This window comes from Lipophrys pholis (assembly GCF_963383615.2).
Source record: "Lipophrys pholis genome assembly, chromosome: 11".
In the NCBI taxonomy this organism is placed as follows: Eukaryota; Metazoa; Chordata; class Actinopteri; order Blenniiformes; family Blenniidae; genus Lipophrys; species Lipophrys pholis.
The window spans coordinates 25,158,557-25,182,361 of NC_137631.1; the positions used below are offsets into that span (position 1 = coordinate 25,158,557).

Genomic DNA, 23,805 nt, shown 5'->3' on the forward strand with positions numbered 1-23,805 from the left:
CAAACAAAATGAAAAAGAAAATCTACTCCAAACTTTGCCGAGCGCAAATTGTTGTTTTTGTCTGCAGCTGGTAGAGTTCAGCTTTTCTCAACCCGGCAAACTTTTGCACAGCAGAGATTTTTTTTATTTCTTTTTTATTGTCCAGAATAAAGCACAGGTGGAGCTAATGGTGGCTAAGTGTCACAGTACGCCCTGACAATGAAGCAACGTGAACAAAAACAAAAGTCATTAATACACATGCTTCATCTGCTGTGACAACTTGCGAACTGGCTGGAAACAGGAAGCCATCGTTTGTCTCCTGCTTTCTTTCTCTAAAGCCAAGGAGGCCATTGTTCAAATACAACTTGAGGTTCCTGAAGGCAGATCTGGATCCACAAGCTGCACCGAATGCTTGTTTCACACATTCCTGATAGCAAAATATCCTTCAAAAGTGACGGACAGAAATACTGTAAGTAAATAGATTTTCATACAAACATGTATTAAAGTTATAAAATAAAATATAAGTGTGTTCATGTATATGCACATACTGACATATGGTACTGTGCAAAGGTTTTAGTCATATCTGAAATTATGAGACAAAATTCTAACATTTGCAGGCGTCACTAAAGTCTTTGCAGATCGTACGGTACTCGGCTCGTTTCCACGCAGGATCCTCTTCCTGGTGCAATTCAAGTCAACAACGATGAAGATCAAGACCATCAGATGTTTGATCATGCCGTGCCAACGTTGACAAACGCGTGATTGATCATGCCAATCACAAAGCACATTTAATTAAGTGCGGTATTTTCTCAAGGTAGACCGATTAGGTATTAACGGTTTGGCTTCCAGCGCTCAACTTCATTACATCATTGGTTTTACATGAAGTGAGAGAAGAGTCAGTCTACATCTAAAGACAAAATGTGCTTCAGTCCGTTCAGTTTTCAACCGTCTGCACAATTCAATTCATTTTTTCCCACTGCAAACGGTGGTCAGACTAAATGCAGATTTGTATTCTGTTTATTCACTTTGCATTGTGTTATGAGATAACATTCATGGCGAAGAGCTTTATAGCATTGTGTCTCTTTTGCCTGAGACAAACCCATGAAATTGAAAGGAGAAACCAATAATTCAAATGATTTCTAACTGAGCAAATTATGAGCCTGTGGAAGATTTACCTCTTTGTTCTGCTTTCACATGCAAACTATCCCACCGTATTTCTTTGAATCTTTATGTTTATTTCAAAAAGTGAAGTTTCACCTAATCAGCATTTCATGAGGGGCAGCGATCCTTCCTTCGTGTGTGCAGTTTTCTTTAACAGCACTGTAAAAAACCCCAGACTGAATTTCATCCCAGCATCACTTGACATTTATTGCACATAAATCTAAACTTGTTTTTCTCCCCTCTCTGCCCTAAATTGTCTGCAAATACTTTTTTTTTTTTTACCTTGAAAAGGTGGAGAAGACCCATTTTCCAATTACAGATCTTGTCTTTCGGTGTTAATTGCTGACTGACCTCTAGAGCTGTTATTGGATGCCATGTGGGTTTTTTAATAACCTCTAATCGCAGTGAAACAGAGAGCCATAATAGAGAAGAGCCAAGCTGCTTTTTAACCCGGCATCCTTCAATAAGGTGTAATCTCATCCAAACATAGAAGTCGGCCGAATGCCAAATCAAAATGCTCTTTTGCTAAACACGACTCCGTGATTCATGCGCTCAAGGCACGGATGTGACACGCAGTTTTGAGTTGTTTGTGGTAAATTAGGTCAGCCGAGCAGCATGAATCTTATTAATTTTCGTGGCGTTTTGGTTTCTTTAAAAGCACAGGGTCTTGATTCGCTCTTCAAATTTAGCTTAAGAACACCGAAAGGTGAATTTCCTTGGAAGTAATGAGGAATAAATCTTGTTTTACTGCAGCAACGGTGTGTTATTACTCTCCTCACATCTGTCCAGAGCATTGCAGCTCGCCATTCTCCACACACTTATTATGATCGAGGCCCGCATCAGGGCCACAGCCCCTTATGTTCCCTGTCCTAACGTGTAAATTCTGTGTGTCTGTTTTCAGGAACCCCTCGAGCCACAGGCACCGGCACGTTGATCATTTACCTGGATGACTACAATGACAATGCCCCTTACGTGGTGCCGTCGGAGGCACGCGTATGCGAGGACGCCCACGACATGAACGTCGCCATCGTCGGGGGATGGGACAAAGACCTGCCGCCTAATGCTGCACCCTTTAAGATAGAACTGGGAAAACAGCCCGGCCTCGACAAAACATGGAGGGTTACCAGGGTTAACTGTAAGTATTTCGTCTTGAAATACCATGAAAGGTTGCACAAAATAACAGAGAAAATGGTTCGTCCCTTCAGAGAATTCAATATATCTTCCCAACATTGAGATATTGACATTCACATTGCATTCTCCGAAAAGTAACCTCGCTAACACACAACCCAGAACATATGAGGTTTTCTTCTTACAGTTGCCTTCTCACCCTGTATACTGGTCTCACCAGCTTTACTGAACCACCGTGTGAAACTGTAACAAAACATAGCAGAATATACATGTCGCAGTTTAAGTATGAACGGTGGTAAAACAGGTGAGTAGAGCATACTGTACTGTACACGCCAACAGGTCATTAAATAGTCTTGAGTACATGAGTACTTACAGACATTGCGTCTTAATATACTTTTGAAGAGGATGGGGGGGTGAGGAAAGCACACACACAAAAACGTTCTCTCCACAGCACATGTAATTCACTTCCTGTCTGGACCGGATGTGACGTAAACCTTGAGGTAACTAAGGATTTTACCGTGAAACAGCAACTAGGGGACTCCAAACAAAGAACACACAGCAGCCTATGGTTCCTTAACACCTTGAGCTTTAAGCCTGTTCTCTCAGAGTTGGCAGAAAACACCCAAGAGACTTTAAGGACTGAAAATAAACAAAGACTCGAATGTGTGGGGTGAGAAGAGAACTGCCAAAACACTAAAATCTGTTTCACACCAAGAATATTTGAGGGTCAAGTCTTCTGTAGACAGTGTTGACATGATTCCATGCAGAATGCACAGTGGGGTCTTCATAATCGCGGCAGTTACACAAAATTAAAGGATTCGGATGAGAAATAAGAAAGAGAAGAAAAAACAACAACATACAATGTGGAAAGTGGAGAGAAGCACAGTCAGATAACGAAGACATTGAATCAAGGTTTCATGGCCGACAGCGCTGTCTGTGTGTGTTTGAATGACAGACCAGAGCTAAAACCTGCCCAGAGGTATTAGGTGTGACTGACAGCAGGAGAGGGAGGTACAGACACTTCTCAATCACCACCGCTGGAAGAGTCTGATAGGGCCAGATGAAACTGCTCCCACTCCCAGTGAAATGGACTTGCACTGTGCTCGCCCCAGCTGTGTGTGTGTGTGTGTGTGTGTGTGTGTGGGGGGGGGGGGGGGGGGGGGGGGGGGGGGGGGAATCCTGAATTTAAACGGGGTACAAATTTTTCTTATACAACAGCTAAGTTCTGCCTCAATACAACTGGTAAGGAACACATCATTGATCCCCTTGCAATTGTGATGTTAATTTGTGTAGTGAGAGTCGTGCCACTGCAGACAGTCTTATTACCTTCTGACAGTGTCAGAATCGTCACAACCACTGAGTCACTCCACTGTGACTGCTGCTACGAGCTGCAGCCAATAACAACCGGTAGAAACGCAGCACAGAATGACGAGAGAAAGGAGTTGACCTCAGCGATACACCAAAACAATTAGTTGGAAATGTGCAAAGAAGTAAAATTATGGACCATGCCTTCATTGTCTCTGTAATTCAATTTATTTCTCCCCTGCACATAAACGATACCACACCAACTGCTTGATTCTTGGTTCACTTCATTTATTTATTTCCTGAAGGCACTTGTGGTGTTTGGAGATAATATACAGAATAATGGGGCTTTTTGCATATTGAAGTTTAGTGTTGCAGTCGTCACCTCTGATTCAGTTTATGAAATTCACACAGCACAGTAAATAATAAATGTGCAGGACTGCTGCGTATAGCTGGAGCTCATCCCAGCTGACTGTGGACAATTGTCGGGGGAACACCCCGGACCAGTTTACAGTCCATCGCTTGGTTAACATAACCATCTCCAGACTTTATAAACACATTTCAATCTGAGTCAGAACACACTCGATATGTGAAAGAAAATGAAGGAAACTTTGATATTTCAGAGGAGAGAAGGGAGAGAATATGTGAAATTTAATGGAATTCAGCCTGTTCAAACATCCGGAGTGAATTTATTCAATTTTTTTTATTTCACCTTTACAAAAAGACGTCAGCCTGGAGGTAGCCGCTGTTGAAAGCTTTGTAGTGGGAAAAGGAAGCCAACCATTATTCCTTATTGGCAGGAAATCCACTAACATATCAACAACATATGGGGAGTTACGTACCTTTCTATTTAGATGTGACAACATTTAATTAGGTAATAATCATTTGTTTTGGGCTGGGGTTGGATTAAAGGTTAGTAAGACATGATCCGTGCCACTAATGCTAAAAATCATGTAATTTTTCCTGCAGCAAGTTTCATCAAAGTTCACAGAGAGTGAGAATGGAGATTATGGTGTAGTGTCTGCAGGCCAATACGCACAAAGACTAAGTTTTAAAAGAACGAGTTGGCAATTCATTGCCATTTTCTTTGGCACCGAACTTATTGTGAAAAGTTTAAGGGCAACGTGCTGTGAGTTTGACCGATATGTTAGTATTTTAATGTTTTTACCGAAGCGACTTGCCTCTGTTTTTGTATTTAAAAAAAAAAAGGGGGCACATTTTTCAATGATTATTTCTCTAAAATCAGTCAGTTGATCACACTATCACACCGTGCTCATGCATAATTGAATTAAACCCATTGAAGCGCATTTATTTTCATCTATAACACGTTTATTACACTTCGCCGTTTCACTTTGGCATACAAAGTTGGACAATAAGCTCAAAGTTACCCAACCTGAAGGTAACAGCCCTTGCAGACAAATAAAATATGAAGCTTTGCATATTGTGACACATTCCCGCCCGGCTCTAGCACTCGTATTTGCGTTTGTGTCTCTTAAGGAATTTTTAAGTGTGATGCAATAAACTGCAACAGTCTCATGAAACTTAAGTAGTGCCATTTTTTTTATTTATTTTTTTTTTATCTGTAGTTGTGCCTTCGCAGCCAGTTATTTCAAGCATGCAAGTTTTGAGCTATAAAGCACATAATAAGGTTTGCCTCGCAGAATCCGGCGCCTCTAACGTGGAATGTGTGCGCTCCCCTTTTCTTTCCTCCCCATCCCGTGTGTCCCCGCAGCCACGCACTCCCAGATCATGCTCCTGCACAGTCTGAAGAAAGCCAACTACCAGCTCCCGCTGCTGATCACTGACTCAGGCGTGCCCCCCTTGTCCAATAACACGGAGGTCAAAGTTCAGGTGTGCATCTGTAAGAAGAACAAGATGCACTGCAGCTCTGCCCACTCTCGCCGCAGCAGCCTCCTGGTGCTGCTGGCGACACTCCTGCTCGTCCTACTCTGTGAGTAGCATCCCGCACGCACACACACACACGCACGCACGCGCACACACACACACACACACACACACACACACACACACACACACACACACACACACACACACACACACACGGTGATGTTCAAATGTGGATTGATTTTTTATTTTTTTACTTCCAATTAATATTCTTCTGACAAATCAATACAGATAAATACTCAATTCTTTCATTCAGGTATGTCTTTTGCATCGATCTGCCTCTTCTTTCTTTTATTATTATTATTTATTTTGTTTTCTGATTTGCCTTGGGCTCTCCCCAGGAAGTCAAACTTGCATTTTCTCTGAATAACTCATTTAAGCCATTAGAGGCGGCATGAATAATTCAGCCCTCCCAAATACGTAACGGAGTACGTCCAACAGCCGGTTTGGTGGGAAGAAAAATCATTTGCAACTCCGAAGCGCTCCGATCCCGCTCCCCCTGCCTGGGCTTGTTCTCTGTAGTTTATCGTCTGGCTCGTTGTAAGCCGTAGGCTGCGTGCAGCAGGAGGGAGCGGGGAAGGAGAGAATGAGAAAGTGAGGAAAGAGGAGAGAAGACGTGGTGATGGATTGACGCAAAAGTGCAAGAACAAGAGTTTTTTTATTTCAAGGCCCTGAAAGACCGCGTGGTCCTAATTATTTCATCTTTGTTCTGCTAATTTGTGTTTGACTGTCAAATGATTCACTGAAGATCATCAGACAAAATTACAGACATGTTTTCCCTGCGTCTTCCAGCCTTCTGTCGGCTTTTTTCTACTGATCTCAACATCTCTTCTCTCCCTTCTTCATCAATCCCACTTTGTATATTCGGTTTCTCGTCCTTCAGCCCTCTCTCTTCCCCCCCCCCCCCCGCTTCATCCTTCACAGTACCACTTATTGTGCTTCTCTGCCTTTTTTTTCCTTTTTTTCTTTTTTTTTTGCAATCAGCCGCACTCCCCCCATAATCCTTGTGCTTACAGGCAGAATCTCTCCTTCTCATTTTCTTCTTTTCTCATATTTTCAACCTCTGGAATGACCCATTGATCTCCCCCACGGTGTGGATCAATCTGTCTATCGATGCATATCATTTCTGAGCCTGCGTGGGGGAGGACCGCACCTATAATGATTCTGTTTTAAGCTCTTAAACGTCTGTTACACAGTCACGATGCACAGCTTTACATGTTACAAGATAATTGATCACATGGAGTTTTATTGGAATGCTCTGACGAGGTTTATGCCATGTCAGCATTTTTTTCAGATGAGGACTTCTCAGAATGATCCCTGCTGGATAAGTGACTTCACCATTTTCATTTTGGCAAAACTTTCCGGTTTCTATGGCAGCGGTGGCACAAGTCTCAACAAGAAGGCACGATAATTGGTTGACATACCAAGATGACATTAGCAGAGTCCTCTCTGGAGATGTCCTTTATCTCCTGAACGACAGTAGCATTCATTACGATACTGTAAATAGTGCCTTGATAGACGGTGGCATTCATTAGCCAAATGGCTGCGCCAACATAACAGATTTTTGGGGCTGACTGTTCCGGTGAAACATTGTCCATTCATTTGGACTGAGGCGTGTTTGCATAGTCAGAAAGAGACAAAAAAAAAAAAAGCAGGGGATTATGAAACAAGGGCAGTGTGCATGTGCTTCTGTGTAGATGTCCAATGAGAAACTGAGACCGTATTACAGCTGGGAAGTGGAGGTTTCCACAGATTCAGATGTAGGACAGCTCCCCACACACACACACACACACACACGACAGGTGCCGAGAGGGATGTCTCCTGCTTGAGCTCATCACAGAGACCTGTGCTGTGGGACAGATAGAGGGGACTGATCACACTTGCAGTGTATCGTCAGATAGTCTGACAGTGAGGCAGAGAGGATCCCGTTTCAATTCCCTTATCTCCACGCTGAACTCTGACCCCACGGGAGAGAGATGAAGAGAGGAAAAATGAACAGAGCCAAAAGGGAACGATGGGGAGAGGAAGCGGGAGAATAGAGGTTTGGAGATTAAACTCCTCACTTTTGTTCTGTTTTGGTGATCGCCCGGCTCGGGGTATGCAGCACACATGGCCAGTAATACAGTCTCAACGTGTCCATTGTGTTGTATGTTTCTTCATCCATCACCGGATTGTAACTCGTATTTTCAAGACCTATCTATAAGAAATGTTCTCAGCATAAAAATGATAAAAATGCAGCTCAATTTCATCTTGAAATAGTGCCAGGATACCCTTTGAATAAAAACTTTCAAGTTTTACTTTTTTCTATGCCCAAACTACGGTAATGTCCGGACTGTTGAGCGCACCTGAATATCAGCCGCACCCACTAATTTTAAAAAGAATAAAAAAGAAAGTTCAGACTTACGTGATGCACCTGAACGCATCACCCATGAATGGTACGAAGCTAGTTAACCCGCACACACACAAAATGTTTGTAAATATTGTTTCGACTGTCTTTTCCGCATCTTACACTTTCTGTATGTTGCAAAGTAAAATAATTTTAAAAAATAATCTTAAAAAATGCCCCCCCCAAAAATCCATAAATTAGCCGCATTGTTGTTAACAGCTGCAGAGTTTGACGTGTGTGGGGAATAAAATAGCGGCTTATAATCCAGAAATTACATTTGGAAAAAGTCAATAAAAAAAGTCAAAAATGACTCTAATCTCAACACAAAGCCAATTTTAATGGCTTTTTAATGACTTTGAGGCTAATGCTAGTTGGCTAGCTTTCATGGCAGCATCACAGTATCTCGGCTTGAGACGCAGTGTTCCATTATGTTCACTCTACTCTTAAAAAATGTGTTAAAAACTCAATGCTTTCTTTGAATTTTTTTTTTTTTTTTTTTTACAATTTGCTTGGTGGTTTTGTGGGTTGGATTGGAGCCTCTTGCAGGCCGGTTCTAGGTTTGGCACCACTGAAATGGACCATCCATTCTCAGGCACACTTAAAAATCATAAGATGTTCCACAGCCCCCCCAATACTACAAGATTAAGCCTTATTGAAATACGTGACTAAGATGAATTTCCCTGAAACATTTATTCCAAAAACAGAATAATTCAATATGAACATCCATCATCACAGCTGGTCTGATGACATGATTTTTTATTTATTTTTTTAATCTAACAGCAAAATGCAGAAAGCTGAAGGCAATACATGTCCATGATATCTCATCCATGTTTATGCAGCAGTAATTCAAGCAACATGTGCATTAAATATTGTGCAAACTGTTCATTGCTAATTAGAAAACACTCATCATGCGTTTTCACAGTTTCAGACAACCAAACATCGAGGAAAAAGTAGGCAAAATATATGAATTCCTCGTGTTTCTCCCTGCGATTTTATCCCCTTCATTGAATATGATCAGAGGCTGTCATTTAGTGTTGAAGTCCGGTTCTCACTCATTGCAAAGTGGAGTTAAAGATGGCATCCTCCAATGGAAAACCCACTTTAAGACAACATTAAGTCAATACAGCTCAAATAAATGAACAATGACACAGAAGTTTAATCATTTTTGACAGAAATAAGTATATGTAAATATGTTTGTAGTAATGGCAAACTCAGTTACTAAATTCAAAACTGAAAAAAATAAAGAATTTTACTTATTATAAATGACCGAGCGCAACTCACCTGCAATACCTCCACAGACCACAAGGAGGCTGTGAACAACACTTAGAGTATAAATGTCTTAGACAAAGAGTGTCAAATACTTTTAAGCTCAGGGGTCAAACAGCCCAAAGTCATCTTGAGTGGGCCGGGCCAGTAAAATAAAGCCATAATAACCTTTAAATTTAAACTTTTCTCTGTTTGTGTATGTGATGAAAATATCTATATTTTTTGTAAAAACCAAACAATTACCAATTAACAATCCAATTTTAATGGTAAATTCTGGTGCAAAATATAGTGAAATGTGAAAAAAACTAAATCCAAAGTCCAATAGTCATTGTTTTCTTTTAGATTTTTCCAATTTGCTTGTGGTTTCGCTGGACATACTGGAGCCTCTTCCAGACCGGCTTTGGCCCGTGGGCCTTATGTTTGACACCCCTGGTCTACATATTCAACATTGAGCAAAACTTGGGCGTTAGGATGGGTTAAAATCCATCCAATACTGATAATATAATCTATTATTACCAAAACAAAAAGAGATATTGTAAACACAACAGAAAAAACAAAACACACTCATACATACTCAACATATTACAACCAAACAGAAATCTATCTTGTTCAGAGGAGAGAGAACAAATAATTGATGCATCAAACCATTAAGTCAGGTCAGAGTGGGCAGTGAGCGGAGCGTGGTTCAGGTTCATCTCGTCCATCAGCCACTCCGTGAGTCTGAGAATGTGTTGCAACTTAATTTCTCTGCATATTGTGTTGTATATGCCATTTTTTGCTTGTTCTTGTTGAAAAACCTGCAGTTTGTATTCCCTTTTGGCAGAGTCGGAAACGACGGGCTTTCATATTATACTTTTTTCCATTGTAAAAAAAAATAATATATATATATATATATATATATTTATATATGTGTGTGTATTTCAGTTGCTGAACATCTTTCAAAACACAAATTCATAAAAGTTTTGTTTTGGAACAGAAACAAGAAGTCTTCTCTTTTCGTGGTGAAGAACATAACTTGATCACTCTTCAATTCATCAACTTCTGCAGCTTCAGTAGGAATAAATGTTCGTCTCAGCAGCTTTGAACTTTTCACTTTAACTGTGTACCTCAAGCTGAAGTACAAATATTTACTTCATTTCCACCTGTTGGACAACTTTCTCATGTGTCTTCCCAACATCAACTTCTAACCAAACGATTTCTCCTTTTGTGGGAAATTAGAAAAAAGGCAAATGAAGTACACCAGAAACTAAGTGAAATTAATTTCTGTGACTGTGAGATCTAAGAGCCACATGGTTGAAAACTAAAATGACAGCAGTGGCGACGCAGATGAAGGCGCGGCAACGCGCTCCCCATTTGTAGACTTCTGTAAGAGAAAGTTTTGGAACGGAAACTGTGGGGACGAATTTTAATTGAAGGGGCTACTTTGTGCTTTTATACACTGGATCAATCTCCGAGTCGGCACATTTCTACTTATGCGGGGGGGGGGGTCCCCTTAGCACTCTGCCAAACATGAAATCACAAGCACAAATAAATGGTGGAATTGCCAATCAAATGCCAGTTACGACAGTAGCCCAGCGTGTTTCTTTGTGACTTTTTTTGTGAGTTTTCCAGGTGCACAGCAGTTAAACCGTGCTCCTGTCAGATGGATCAATGGAGAGATTTGCCACTGTAAGTGGGGATCAAGAGAATGCCGTTACGCCGAGGCATTAACAGTCTGGCCAAAAGCACTTAAAACAGGCTGTAATGTGAATGCTGCAATATTGACAATTAGTACTGTAATGAGGCCTCATTTTCCAAACGTCACACTTGTGCAAATTGCTGGGATTTAAGGTGACCGCGGAAGCTTTTCCCCATTAAGCAGATTAATGTTAAAGTGCATACAGATGTCATTCTGCACGGCGAACCTCAAACGCTTAGGTGAAATTAAATTAAAGCGGTGTTTATCTGTTTTTGATGAGGGTCTTAAGCGAAGTTGAATTCATTCCCTCGGTTTTCGCTGTGTCAAAACATTTATTAAATTCCCCAAATGAGGTAAAAATAGCTCTGTTTGTATAAGCTGCTTTTTAAAAGTAGCCATATTCCTTTATCAGACTTTTTTTTGTACATTATACCTGTTGTGTTGAATGTATTGGGAGTAACGCCACAGGGAGAAGAAACAAAAAAAGGGTCAGACTGTGGGGGCCTGTGGGAGTGTTTGTGTGCTTCCGAGGCTCCGGAGAAGAAAAAAGAAATAGACTAAAAACAGAAAAGGCTGTCTCAAGCAGTACGTCAGGTCTTCACGCTCTACCTGAGAAATCAAGAGATGAATAGAATCAATACAGGGGGAAGAAAAGAAAAGCCCTGCATCATCTCTCCCTGGCTGACAGATCGTCTCTTGTGAGCGTCTCGTCGAAGATAAACTAATATAAATGATGTGTGGGTTGCGAGGCCCGCCTATTAATATGGCGGGGAGATGTGCCGTTAATATCAGCTGATCACGCCTTTCCATCCATCCACCTAATTCTCTGCAACTTTCCCTCTCCGACTCCTTCAGCATCACTCAACTCAGCAGCGGGAGCACACCCACTTGCTTTCTGTCTTCACTCTAAAATGTTTGACCGCGGTTACTTTTCAAAACCCTAAATAATGTATGTGACCCCGCGGTGCAATAGGAAGGAGAGTGAGCTTGTGGCTGTGTGTGTGTGCAGAGTGCTATAACATACACTGTGTCCTTTAATACTTAAGAGACCTTCATTGGCAGTTTCAGCATTGGCAGACAAATCCCAAGGCTTTGCAGTGTTCCTCTGTCTCTTCATCCCCCCCGTTCTCATTCGTTTGAGATCATTATGCCATGGACTCCTACAAACAGGCGCCACGCTCAGTCCAGTACACACGCGTGGACCGAGGTTACCTTAAAGTAGAGAACGAGGAACGCTTCTAGACTCGCAAAACAAACACATGCACACCTCAGATGTGAGTCATCTGTGGAGGTAACACCTCCTGATTGGACACAGTAAGTGCAAGGCGGATCATGTTTAAAAAAAAATTTTAAATAAAAAAAAAAAACTCATGCACATGCAAAAATGCAGCTTTGCATAAGAAGGATTTCTGACTTTTCAAGTAATTACAAGGAGCAATTCTTTGGTTGCCGCAACTCACAGGTGGCACACAGATGACCACACTGCCCCCTATCAGTGCTCGAGTGAACTGCGTTGGTCTGCACAGAACTTCCACTATCTCCCTGCTGCAGCCTCAGAGTGAAATTTGCAAACGTTGATGATGTGAGGCTGGAGGAAATAGGTTGGCCAAAGCCGGAAGTGTGTTTTAAAATGTGCACATTTTGCATTTATAGGTGGCATTGGGATTGGTGGATGGAGATTAACATGCTTATGAGAAATAAAGTGATAAATAGGAAATCTCTCAGGGGGCTGGATGTTGACGCTCTTACCTGCACGCACACACCCTTGTCATGCCACGCTGGAGCAATTTCACCCCATATGTGCTCAGTTTAAGACGATCCTTATGCTCCAGCCGCATGGAAAAGTCTGTTCCTTCCAGGATTACAGGCTTCGGCTGCAGATTTGTGTGTTGTTAATGTATTACGGGGAGGCGCTGCGCCTCTTTGGGCTCCTCTGTATTTTCTAACCAAGAGTAATAGTGTAATTCCAACAGTAGAGAAGTGCGAGTGAATGGGAAGGCGGGGTAAAAACAAAGCATTTACCATTAAACACAACAAGCAACTCCCAGCCCAGATGCCACTAATTTACCTCCATCCTCCTGGGGTTTTAGTCCACACTATTCCTCTTCTCTGATCCCTCGCTTTGCTCTGACAGCCACTTTTCCTCTTCCTTCTCCAGCTCTACACTAATCCCCTCCCAGCTAGAGAGACAGGATGTTTAGGGGCTTATTTACTCTTGTACAAATATGACTTTTTCACAGCTTTCTTTGAAGAGACTGCATGCCAGAGTGATGTGTACAGTGGATGAGTTGTTTCTGCCTTTGGATCACGCTGAGAAGGGGGTTTTGATCTTTGAGCTGAGATGTGAAGAGACACTCTCGAGCATTTAAAGAGGTGCACTGTGCTGTAAGACAAAAGGCTGTAACCAACTAAGTATTCCAATGAATATTTAGGGGCCCTCATTATTTATTCACTAAATACATAATGAAGAGTTAGTTATTCTGTTAGAAAGCACTGAGTGACGACTCTTTAATGAATGGGATTTCATTGCTTCTGCATAATTCGTACCAGCAACGGAATAGTATACCAGCATATTTTACCTTTACACATGAACTACATGTCATAACATGGTTACACATGCAGAAAGTTTTCAATGGCGAGGTATAGTTGTCTTTGTGATCATCACCAAGTTTTGCCTTAAGGCTTCATGAATTGTTCATGAATGTAAAGTTGTTGCAATGAGGCTGCACTCGTGTTTTACTCGTGTATTATGAGTGATTTGTTGCTGCGTTTCGGTGGTACATCTATTAGGCAGTCATTTTGGGAACACCAGGACAGATATGGAAATTGCAAAACAGCCTAAAAATAAGAGTCTGGCCGGATGACGTAATGCACATTTGTACAGCTTCAATCTGATTTTCCACAGTCTGGCGCTCTCATGTATCAATAAGGGATCATACGCAGACCTTTCTCACAGCTGAATAATGTAAGAGGATCACAATAATAGAGAAAATGTAACATTGAAATGCTTCAGTTCCCAGACTGCCGATTTTCTAAGAGCATCTCAATAATGTATTGGAGGATTTGAAGGAGTTGAGTAAAAAAAAAAATTAAATGTGAAAGAGATTGACTGATGTTGGAAAAAAAGCTAAGAAAACTTTACTTCCATAAATCCGGGCTGTCAAACTCATTTTAATTCAGGGGCCACAGACAGCTCAATTGGATCTCAACTGGGCTGGACAAGAAAAAGATAACCCATAAAAACCTCTGAATAACAAATCCAGAAAATGTCGGTGCAAAGAAGGATGACGATGTGCTGAAGATGTCCACATTTAATGCACGGTTAACAAAATCTGTTTGCACAACCGGAGATTTCTTTCTATCAGACACACTTCTATCAAGGCGCTTGTGTGAAATGTCCTTCCGGCTGGTTTTGGTCTCCAGGCTCTATGATTGACACCTTTTTTCCATACATTGCCATGCCACAACGTACAACAAAATTCACTGGGACCTAAACTTCACAGCGATAAATAATTGAAACTTACAGGCAAACATTATCCAGGCAGGCGTAGTCATGTCCAGCCTAGGAAACGTCCCGACAGAAAGATTCAGAGCCTATAATGATGGAATTGGCTAGATACTACTGCAAACTTGCATTTCCTACACTGGATTCAATTTGCATGACTATTAAACAGACACTTTATCCTGTCAAAGTTTATATAGAAACTCTGGACACTCACGACTCGGTGGAAGCACACCACAATTGCTATTTGAAAAAGAGGGCGAAAAGGTTTGTCTCATGAAACTGATGTTCTGGCACTGAGTGGGTGGAGGAGTCTTTCGCTCTGGAATCCAGTCTAGCCATTTCTCGTCTCTCAGTTCCCTTCTGGGATTGTTTTGATCCACAAGTTCTACACCAGATGATCTTCCCTGAGCGGTTGGCGTTGCGGGCCTTGCTCAAAGGCCTTTAAGTTGAAAAACGTGGTCACAAACTCATCTCTGTACTCCTCAAATCTAAATCTTAGTAAATCTACTCCAATGCGAGGTGGTAAATAAACAAAATAGAAAACATCTTCTGGGGGTTTTTTTGACACAAAGAGGGGAAAAAAATGACCTTTTTTTCAACATTGATTTTCACTCATGACAAATGTAATCCTATTTAATCATTACAACTCTTATACCTTGTCACACCCATAGTTTCAATTTCAAATTGTTCCTGTCCTTTTACCTCGTGACGGAACTGTATGTTGCACCATGTCCCTGAAACTGATTTACCTTGATTTCATTTAAAAGATTAAACGGAGGAAGACATGCTGGGAAATACTGTTTCTCCAATAAATGTCTCCTTTCCTTCTCTGTGCAATTCTTTCTCTTTCCGATGTAACTCAAACACACCTTCAGTCAATGTCTCATTATACTTTTGGCAAGAAGAGTTCTTCTTAAAAAAAACACACCATTGACCGTGATCTGGTTGGTAATAAATACATTGTGTGTATGTCTGCACACATACAAACACACACCCCGATTTTAAAGTCAGTAGTGGTATGAAGAACATTAACAATAAAGCTTATTACAAAAGACATGAAACGTATGAATAGAATGACCTTGTTTGACCTTGAGGGGTAATTTGAGGCAGTATTAAAAAACATGTAATATATCAACATACTACATGTAAAATTACAATAAGACCACTATGTAAAAGAAAAAGTATGTCAATATAAAAAGATTTATAAATAGAACACATTTTATTCTAAAAATGAATAAATAAATAATAACTCTGTGCAGCAAAGTGAGAAACAGGTTTCAGGATTTTAGAATATAGTGTATGATCCACATGTAAACGAGTCCCCCTCTCATTAAAAGGCCAGCCTGGAACCTAAAACTGAGATTATTAAATATTAAGTTGAAGCCTTATATTTTCTGACACTGGGATCTCTCCTTATGAATAATTGCCCTGGAGTCTTTGAATGCATTTTCATTCAGCGTGCATCTGCTTGTCAATGCCGGTTTGTGATTGTACACACTGTACGCGGGACTTCATGAGCAGACCGTCGTTCTCCTTGGACTGAAATTCACCTTAAAGTGCTCATTTAATTACAAATCCTTGTGATTTAAGAAATAATTTATACTGTTATTTCATTCCTCATTAAATCCCGGGGTTAGTTTGGCTTATTAACTTTCATTATAGTCAGGGTTACCCTGACAGATCCTCTGTCTTCCTCTGTAATGTCTCATCTTCATGCTGCAATGCCTCTGTTTTTGTTGAGCAGCCGTGACATACCTGAGCTAATCAACTGTCACCCTCCTCTCCTCTCGGCAATTAGAAAGGCTGGGAAACGGTAACTGCTCCCTCCAGTGTCCCAATTCCTCCTCGCCTCCCACAGTGTCAAATTTACATTTTATGCATTAAGCCGACGCTTTTACCCGCCGCGACTTACAATAAGCGGAGTAGGAGAGATAAGTCAACATCGGTGGATGGCTGTGATACGCCATTAGGTCATTTTAATACATGGTGAACGGAGAGGAGCTATTCCTGGTGTTTTGAAAGAGAAATAGAGTTTCCCTCCCGGCTCAGGTAGTGCTTTGTGCCAGTGAGTGACACCGATTGTTTATATATACATACGCTGGAGCTTATACTGCATGTAAGGCACCTTCTGCAAGCAGCAAAACAGATGGGAGAACACGATGCCGGGGTGTGATGAATGTGACGTTTAGACTTTCTGTTTACAAGTACGCATCTGTGCGTGTACATCCGGCGCGTCCGTAACGTTTCTACTTGATACATGTCCGGCGTGCATCCAGTGGCAGCGTAATGCGATGCGGCGACCCTCCGAGCAGCGCCATGTGGCATCGCGCTCGACTCTGCCCGCCGTAACGTGAAGCGACTCCTTCATTACCGGGCCAATCTCAGGTGTTGTGATTATGTGCTGCTATTTCTCCCTCCTCTCTCCCTCCTATCTAATGCTCCTCTTTCCTCTGCTCCTGACCCCATGAGTTCATAGTGTGCGCTTGTGTTGGAGGTGAGGGGAAATTGATTCAGCAAAGTATTTTCATGTCAAGGCTGTGGCTTCTCTTGCCAGAAGGGAGCGTTGCCTCTTTTATATCCAGTTCCCCATGTGAGGTGAAACAGGGCTGCCAGGGTCTCATAAGATAGGCAAAACCCAGTATCAAAGTCTAAAGTCTCTTTGACTTTTTTTTTCTCCGTTTTTATTTCTCTTTTATTTTTTTTCCTTTGGAGGGGGACATTTAGGTTTGGACATTTCGAAAGGAGGCATCGGAAGAAAAACTACAAAGAAAGAAAAAGCAATCAGCCCCACCCGCTTCATACCCTCCCCCTCATTAGGCATTCACCTCCATTCAGGCACACTTCGATCGCGCCACAATTTTTTGAAGTGTACAGTCCATTTCATTTCACAATGTCTGGGAAAATTACAGTTTACATTCCTCAAGACTGCTCCCTGATCTCATAGAGAGAAAGAAAGGAGGGGGGGGGAGGGGGGGGAGGCAGATATTAGAACAGATAGAGACGGGGGAGAGAAAAGAAAAAGAAAAGCCTGAAAGACGTATCGACGTGTCAACAGTCAAAACTCTGATCAGTTCGCCTGATGGAGACTGACTGCCAACTCTTTAAAGAATGCACTCAAGAGCTGAGACCATAATATTGTGAGACCCACTCATGCACAAACAATGGGAACGCATAAAGCGTAGTGCGACAGTGAAAGCTTAAGAAACAAACACGAGCTATGACAAATTACCTCCCCCAATTTAGTTGTTTTACGCCACATTTTGTTGAATGCATCCGGCTAGATTAGCTGTAAAAAGGCAAGGCTTAAAGGTAAGCCTGTTATGTACGACAAAATGCTTATGATACACCCGATCCTTTCCTCTCGGCAACCACTGTGAGGTGTTCTACTTTCAATGTACTTAGGCACTGTCTGCACCTCGCCTATTAATATGCAATGTCAATATTAGGCTCCAAGTCTTCTATAGCAGGGATGTCAAACATAAGGACTTTGGGCCAAAACCGGCCTGTAAGAGGCTCCAATCTGGCCCCGTCGAACCACCAAGCAAATTGTAAAGATTTCAAATCCCAAGCGATACGTGAGTCGACTTGAATGCGCAAGAATAAAACGTCATAAACGAGTGACTTAGCCGCGGAGTGCAGAAGGCCGAGTTACGTGATGCACCTGAAGGCATCACTCACGGCCGTCAGCTGCTGGAAAGCAGCACAAGACGAGGTCAAGAACAGCAGAAATGTCACTTTTAGGGCAAGTTTTGGAGAAGCAGAGGCTCAAAACAGCATGTATCTACACGCGGAAGTAGAATCTGCCGTCATGAACCCCGTTAACCCGGAAAAATAAAATTAGCCGCGTCATTGTATAAGTCGCAGGGTTCAAAGCGTGTGAAAAAAGTAGGGGCTTGTAGTCTGGAAATTACGGTAGTTGACGTCGATCGCAGCAGCAGTTACACTGTGAGATGATCACCGCTGTCACACTGTCAGAAAGTTGTCTTCGGTCGTAAGACCATGTCAACAGCCGTCTTTGAGCCTGTCTCCCAGTGCGACGTGTGATCAGTGAGATTGTAAAAACATGTCAAATGCAACAGCTACAGGAGGTTTTTTTGACATTTCACTGCATTTTCCACCAAATAAACCATACAAACTGTGACTGAGTTCTTCTGTGAGTTTCTGTCCACGTTGCTTTAAAGTTTGCCCCACTGCCTGATCTGTAACACGATCTCTGTCGAGGCAGCTGGAACTGGTTCATCTTCAAATTCTTCATTTCAACACGTTGAAGAGATTTTAGGTTGGGTTTTTTGGGGTTTACACACAGCATCAGATTTACAGTATAAACTTTCAAGAACACAAAGAAGGTGTATTCGGTGAGAGTACTGTTTTAATTTCCTTATTTTTGTCAATTTAATGTGATTGAGTTCATTCACTACTGAGTACACTCATATGTACCACATATCTTCCCTGAGCCACAAGAAGAAGCGAGATGACATTTACCTGAACTCCCTGAGCACTTGAGGGTATTAGCAGCAATTCTGCAGTAGTTTTCAATTTTTTTGTGACCGCATGACGCCCGATTGGCACCGAAATATAGTTTGAGGACATGGTGGGAGCTGAATATGTACAGCGTTCAATACGACAATCAAGTCACATCAGAGCACAGATAACAAAAGAGGAGATATGGAGAGAAAAAGAGGAGAGAAAGCTGAGCAAAATGGCAAGCTGGAGTGAGGGTTTCTGTTGAATGCTCAGCCGTCTCCAAACATGTCAGAAATAGAGAGCAGACTGGAAGGAGATGGCTGGCAGAGGTGCAATCAATAAACTCTCACATTTCATGCTGAAGTGTGTGTGTGTGTGTGTGTGTGTGTGTGTGTGTGTGTGTGTGTGTGTGTGTGTGTGTGTGTGTGTGTGTGTGTGTGTGTGTGTGTGTGTGTGTGTGTGTGTGTGTGTGTGTGTGTGTGTGTGTGTGTGTGTGTGTGTGTGTGTGTGTGTGTGTGTGTGTGTGTGTGTGTGTGTGTGTGTTTTTTCCCCCGGTATCACATTTCACCCAAGTTTATTGAAAGCAATTGCAGCCAATTGATGAGACAAACTGTCACATTACAAGGCAGACACACCCGACCACCAGTCTTTTAGCAGACTCTCCTTAGACTGTATCACAGTGAAAGAAAGAAACAGTCTGACCTCACACAATCTGTAGTGTCCATAAGTTCCCTTAAAGACGATGCTGTGAAGTGAAACAGATTCTACTCTTAAGGAAGAAGTCTTTTAGTTCAGTCCGGGCTAATTTGTTGAACAATGATAAAGGTTATGCTGTTTTGTTTTGTTTTCTGCCTGTGGGTTGTCCTCAGTGCCATACGCCGAACTCGTGCTGGAGTAAAGTTTAAGCATTACACAAGTACACATCAGAACGTATTTAATCTCGACTGCAGCCTCTGCAGAAAGTGCATCTTAATAGCATGGTAAATCAAAAGCTTAGTGCCCTCGTCTGCATACTAATTTCAAGAGAAAGTTGCTTTTAATCAGCCGTATCGATTGAACTTGTCAAGAGCGCTGAAGGAGGTGCACGGCCGACACAGCTCGGGCGTGGATTTTCATATTGAAGCCAACAACAAAGTTGCAACTGTCCAAGTTTATGAGTGAACAATGACGACTCCTCCGTTGTGTCCTTGCTGAATCTTTAATGATGCGATACCATCACCTGTCCTGTGTAACTGATTGCAGTGGATGTGGTTCGGGGGATTGACCTTGACTTTACAGTTTTTCTTATCTTCTCTTCTCTTTGTCCCACACATTTTTCCTCTCTCCTCTCTCTCTCCCCCCCCTTCATTACTTCCCTTTCCTTTTCCCCGTCTTCTCTTTCATCTCCTCCACCACCAACCAGGCCTGTAGATTCTGCTGAAACCTCCTGTAGTCCTTTTTTGCAACACTGAAAAGCAACGACGTATCTCCCCCACGCAACCCAGGCTTAGGAGGGAAGAGAAAGAAGAGGAAGGGAAAAGAAGCGAGAGGAAGCCTTCTCACCACGACAAATCAAACAAGAAAATACTCCGCGGCTGGAACCACTCTGTTTTGTTTCAAACTCCCCGTTTATCCCGCTGTCGCTCTTTTTTCCGCTTCATCTTTCCGTGCCGTGTTGCATCCGTCCATACCCGCTCAAGTCTTCTCACGTGTCAGCTCATCTCGTCCCGACTCTCTGTGGCATTTCCCTCTATGTGCACGCTCCCCCCCTGTGCTTTCATCCCTCCATTGATTACCCCATTACTTTTTACAGTTTTCCATTGTATTCCATTTTTGGCGCCTCACCGTTGCGCTGGCAGGTAAATACTGGGTGTTAGCAGTGTCCGTGGCAGCATGCCAACCCTGTAGGAGATACTTGAAACACCATGTATATTGATATTGTAACAAAACAAAAGCTAGGAATATAATTCATATTGAACCGAGTGTAAACCTCTAGTCATTTCCCCCCCAAAACCTCTGGCTTCCTCTTCCATTTGTCTCATTTTTATGAATGTAGTTTCCCATCCCTCCTCCCTTTACCCTCTTCATGCATAGACCCCCATGCTTTGACACACACACACACACACATACACACACACACACAAACCCTATCTATCGACCTCTCTCCGTCCCTCACCGGCCAGGGAACACTGCAAAGGCTGAGCTACCGTCCTGGTTGAGGAAGAGCATTGACTTTTCGACGTGTTCCTTTCTTTTCTCGTCACAGACTGTGTTTGATCTCGTTTCCTTCTTTAAGTGGAGAGAACAAAGCCCGTTTTCCTTTATCTGCAGTGGTTGTGGTCTTTTAGGACAAGGTGGTAGCCATAAGCCTTCAAAAGTCAGAAACTCTCTGGAGTCGTTTTTTCGATTTGCTTCTGTTTTTATTGCATTAGTTGTCATGGAGTGGAAAACAGTATATCTTTATAGTAACGGTGTAAACCTTAAAAAAAAAAAAAAAAAAAAAAAAAAAAGTACTATTATATAAATATTTTATTTTTTACCATTGTATAAATATACAGTATTGATTAACTTATGTACTTTGATTGCAAGTTTTTTGGTCACCCACACAGTGAGTAAATAAGATAAAGGAACTTTTTTTTTTTTTTTTTTTCCTGTGAATTTTAGACACTATTTCTAATGCTATTGATGTGTTGACTATGTTATTGTAACATCTCCTGTTTTGTTTACAATTATGTTTTGTTATGATATTTTTTATTTTTAATCTGTGATTAGTTTGAGAGTCAGGAGTCTCATTTTGATGACTGCCTTTGTGTTTCAGTTCGATTTTTGCCTCCTGTCAGTTCCTCCCTCTCCCGTTCTCTTCCCATCTCCCATTACGAGTCACAAGAACATGTCGAAGAAGAAAAACAAAAAGGCTGTGGTTTTGGTGGATAGTTTCGCTTTTTTTCCTCTTGCCGCTCATTAAAGAACTTAGCGTGTGTGGGTTTGTTTGGAAGATCACCTTCAAGAAAAAGATGACATTCTGAATGAGTTACGTCTGTCTTTTGCACTAATTTAATAAAGCCGTTACTGAAAATTCCCACAAGGCTGTGTGGCCCATTCTGTGTTGACTGAAAGGCCTTTTCATCTCATGAGAGAAAGAGTTACACGACCACGCATCATGGATGTCAGCATGTGTGGCGTGCACGTTAAGTATGTCTTCATTTTTCAATCAAATTGCATGTTTGACATTTCTGAAAGACTCTTCTTTCTTTCCATATGTATATAAGAAAAACATCTTTGAATATGTCAAGATATGGATTTCATAGCTTTGCATTGATGGAAATGACATGTTATTAACTAATATGTCGTGTTGAGCACATCACAAATTTAACACTAAGTTATGGTGCTCTTTGATTACTAATTAGTAAAATACTTCATGTCAGTTTATAAGAAAATAAAATTGTAAAATAATGAGCTTAAGTTTGCTGGTATTTGATAGAAACATATGGAAGTTGGAAAGTTATGAGACGCAAATGTTTACGACGCTTCCAAGGGATGTACCGATACCAGGATTGGGTCCAATACTGCACGGTATATCCGTACTCGTAAAAAGATTGCTGATGCAACCCAGCGAGTATTACGTGACGTCATCCGTCGGTAACGTAAGCAACAGGTAGACAAGGGAGGACGAGTCATGTCAGCGGTTTGGAGGGTCAAATTATGTTCTGCCAAAATATCAAGAGGAGGTGAAAGATAGTTTGTACAACGCCACCGACATTCAGAGCAGTAGAGTTGGCCTGATGTCGCTCATTAGTATAACGGCTCAATGGATCAAGAGGATTTTACTCTGAGCCATGCTACATGCTTAAATGTTTCAAGGCTCACACACCCGCGATGCTGCATGCTAAACGTGATTAAAGAATGACTGATACACTCATTAACAGCGAGCTGGAGAGGCACATCGCAACCTCGGTTTACAGGCTAAGGTATGCACAGGGCAGTGGATAGATGCTACACAGTCGTACACCAGAGCCTTCAAGGCTGTTGGACGTCCACAGAGGCTGCCTACCCTTCATGTATCATTTGCATATGGAGTTTGAATTCGGCTCAATGGAATTTAATAAGTACTCATATCGGTACTCGGTATCGGCAAGGAGCTAAAGGTCAGTACTCGTACTTGTACTTTCGCTAAAAAAAATATTGGTTCATCCAGAGTTTGAGAGAACATTCCAAAAATAGATAGAAATAGTTGATATGCTATCCAATGATTCAGTTTATCTTCATTAGTTGATCCCAGCTCTTTGGTTTGTGCTTCCTCTCGCTGTAATTCGCTCATAAACTCCATGTTTCTTTCAAGAAGCATCAACATTCCTCCTTAACTTAACGACTCACACGTTAAACTGACCCACTTGTTACGAGCAACTCAGCAACACTGATTATGCAGCATCGTGCACATTGTTAAGACCCTCTTATTTTTACTTACCGTAAACTTCTTTTCAGAGACGTGACTAGTACCCCAGAACTTGAACGGCACTAATCATAACCAACTAACGCCGTTCCCCTTTTGTGAGTAAAAGTTTTCTTCAACAGAGAACCATCACATCCTCGAACGTCACAGCGATATCCGCTGTGAATACAGACGTAAGCTTCACAGTCAGGAGCTGCAGCTACAAAGAATATGTTAATAACTTTGCTCTGCCACACAGACAAGTGTGACTGATACGACCCATTAAAAGGCTTTGCCATTGTGGGGCATGCTGAGTATTGGGTATGAATGAGCATGACTCACCAGATATCGCATCTGAGCTCATGGTACAGTTCAGCCTCTCAACCCTTCTAATTTTATCCTGAAGAGGAGAGAAGACTGAAAAAAGTAAACAAGAAAGAGTGACAGGAAAGGGGGTCAATAAAGGAAGAGAGTGAAAACAGCATGAAAGGCTCTACTGCTTTTCTATTCTTTTATTGACAGGTGCTGGACATTGAATCAACAAAAGGACTTTTTTTTTCTCTCCTAGAAAGGGCAACAACGTTTTCCACTGATGTCTCCTGACACCAGCAGGAGTGATGTTG

At 41.8% G+C, this 23,805-nt stretch overlaps 1 protein-coding gene across 1 annotated transcript in view; it reads left to right on the plus strand.

Moving 5' to 3' along the window:
• cdh13 (cadherin 13, H-cadherin (heart)) overlaps window positions 1-21,235 on the plus strand; it is a 266,013-nt gene extending 244,778 nt beyond the window's left edge. Inside the window, exons 11-13 of the mRNA XM_080475644.1 lie at window positions 2,042-2,275; window positions 5,303-5,521; window positions 20,177-21,235. Coding sequence (XP_080331770.1) covers window positions 2,042-2,275; window positions 5,303-5,521; window positions 20,177-20,184 — 461 coding nt within the window. The 3' untranslated portion in view covers window positions 20,185-21,235. The remainder of the gene's footprint in view (window positions 1-2,041; window positions 2,276-5,302; window positions 5,522-20,176) is intronic.
• The last annotated feature ends 2,570 nt before the right edge of the window (window positions 21,236-23,805 follow it).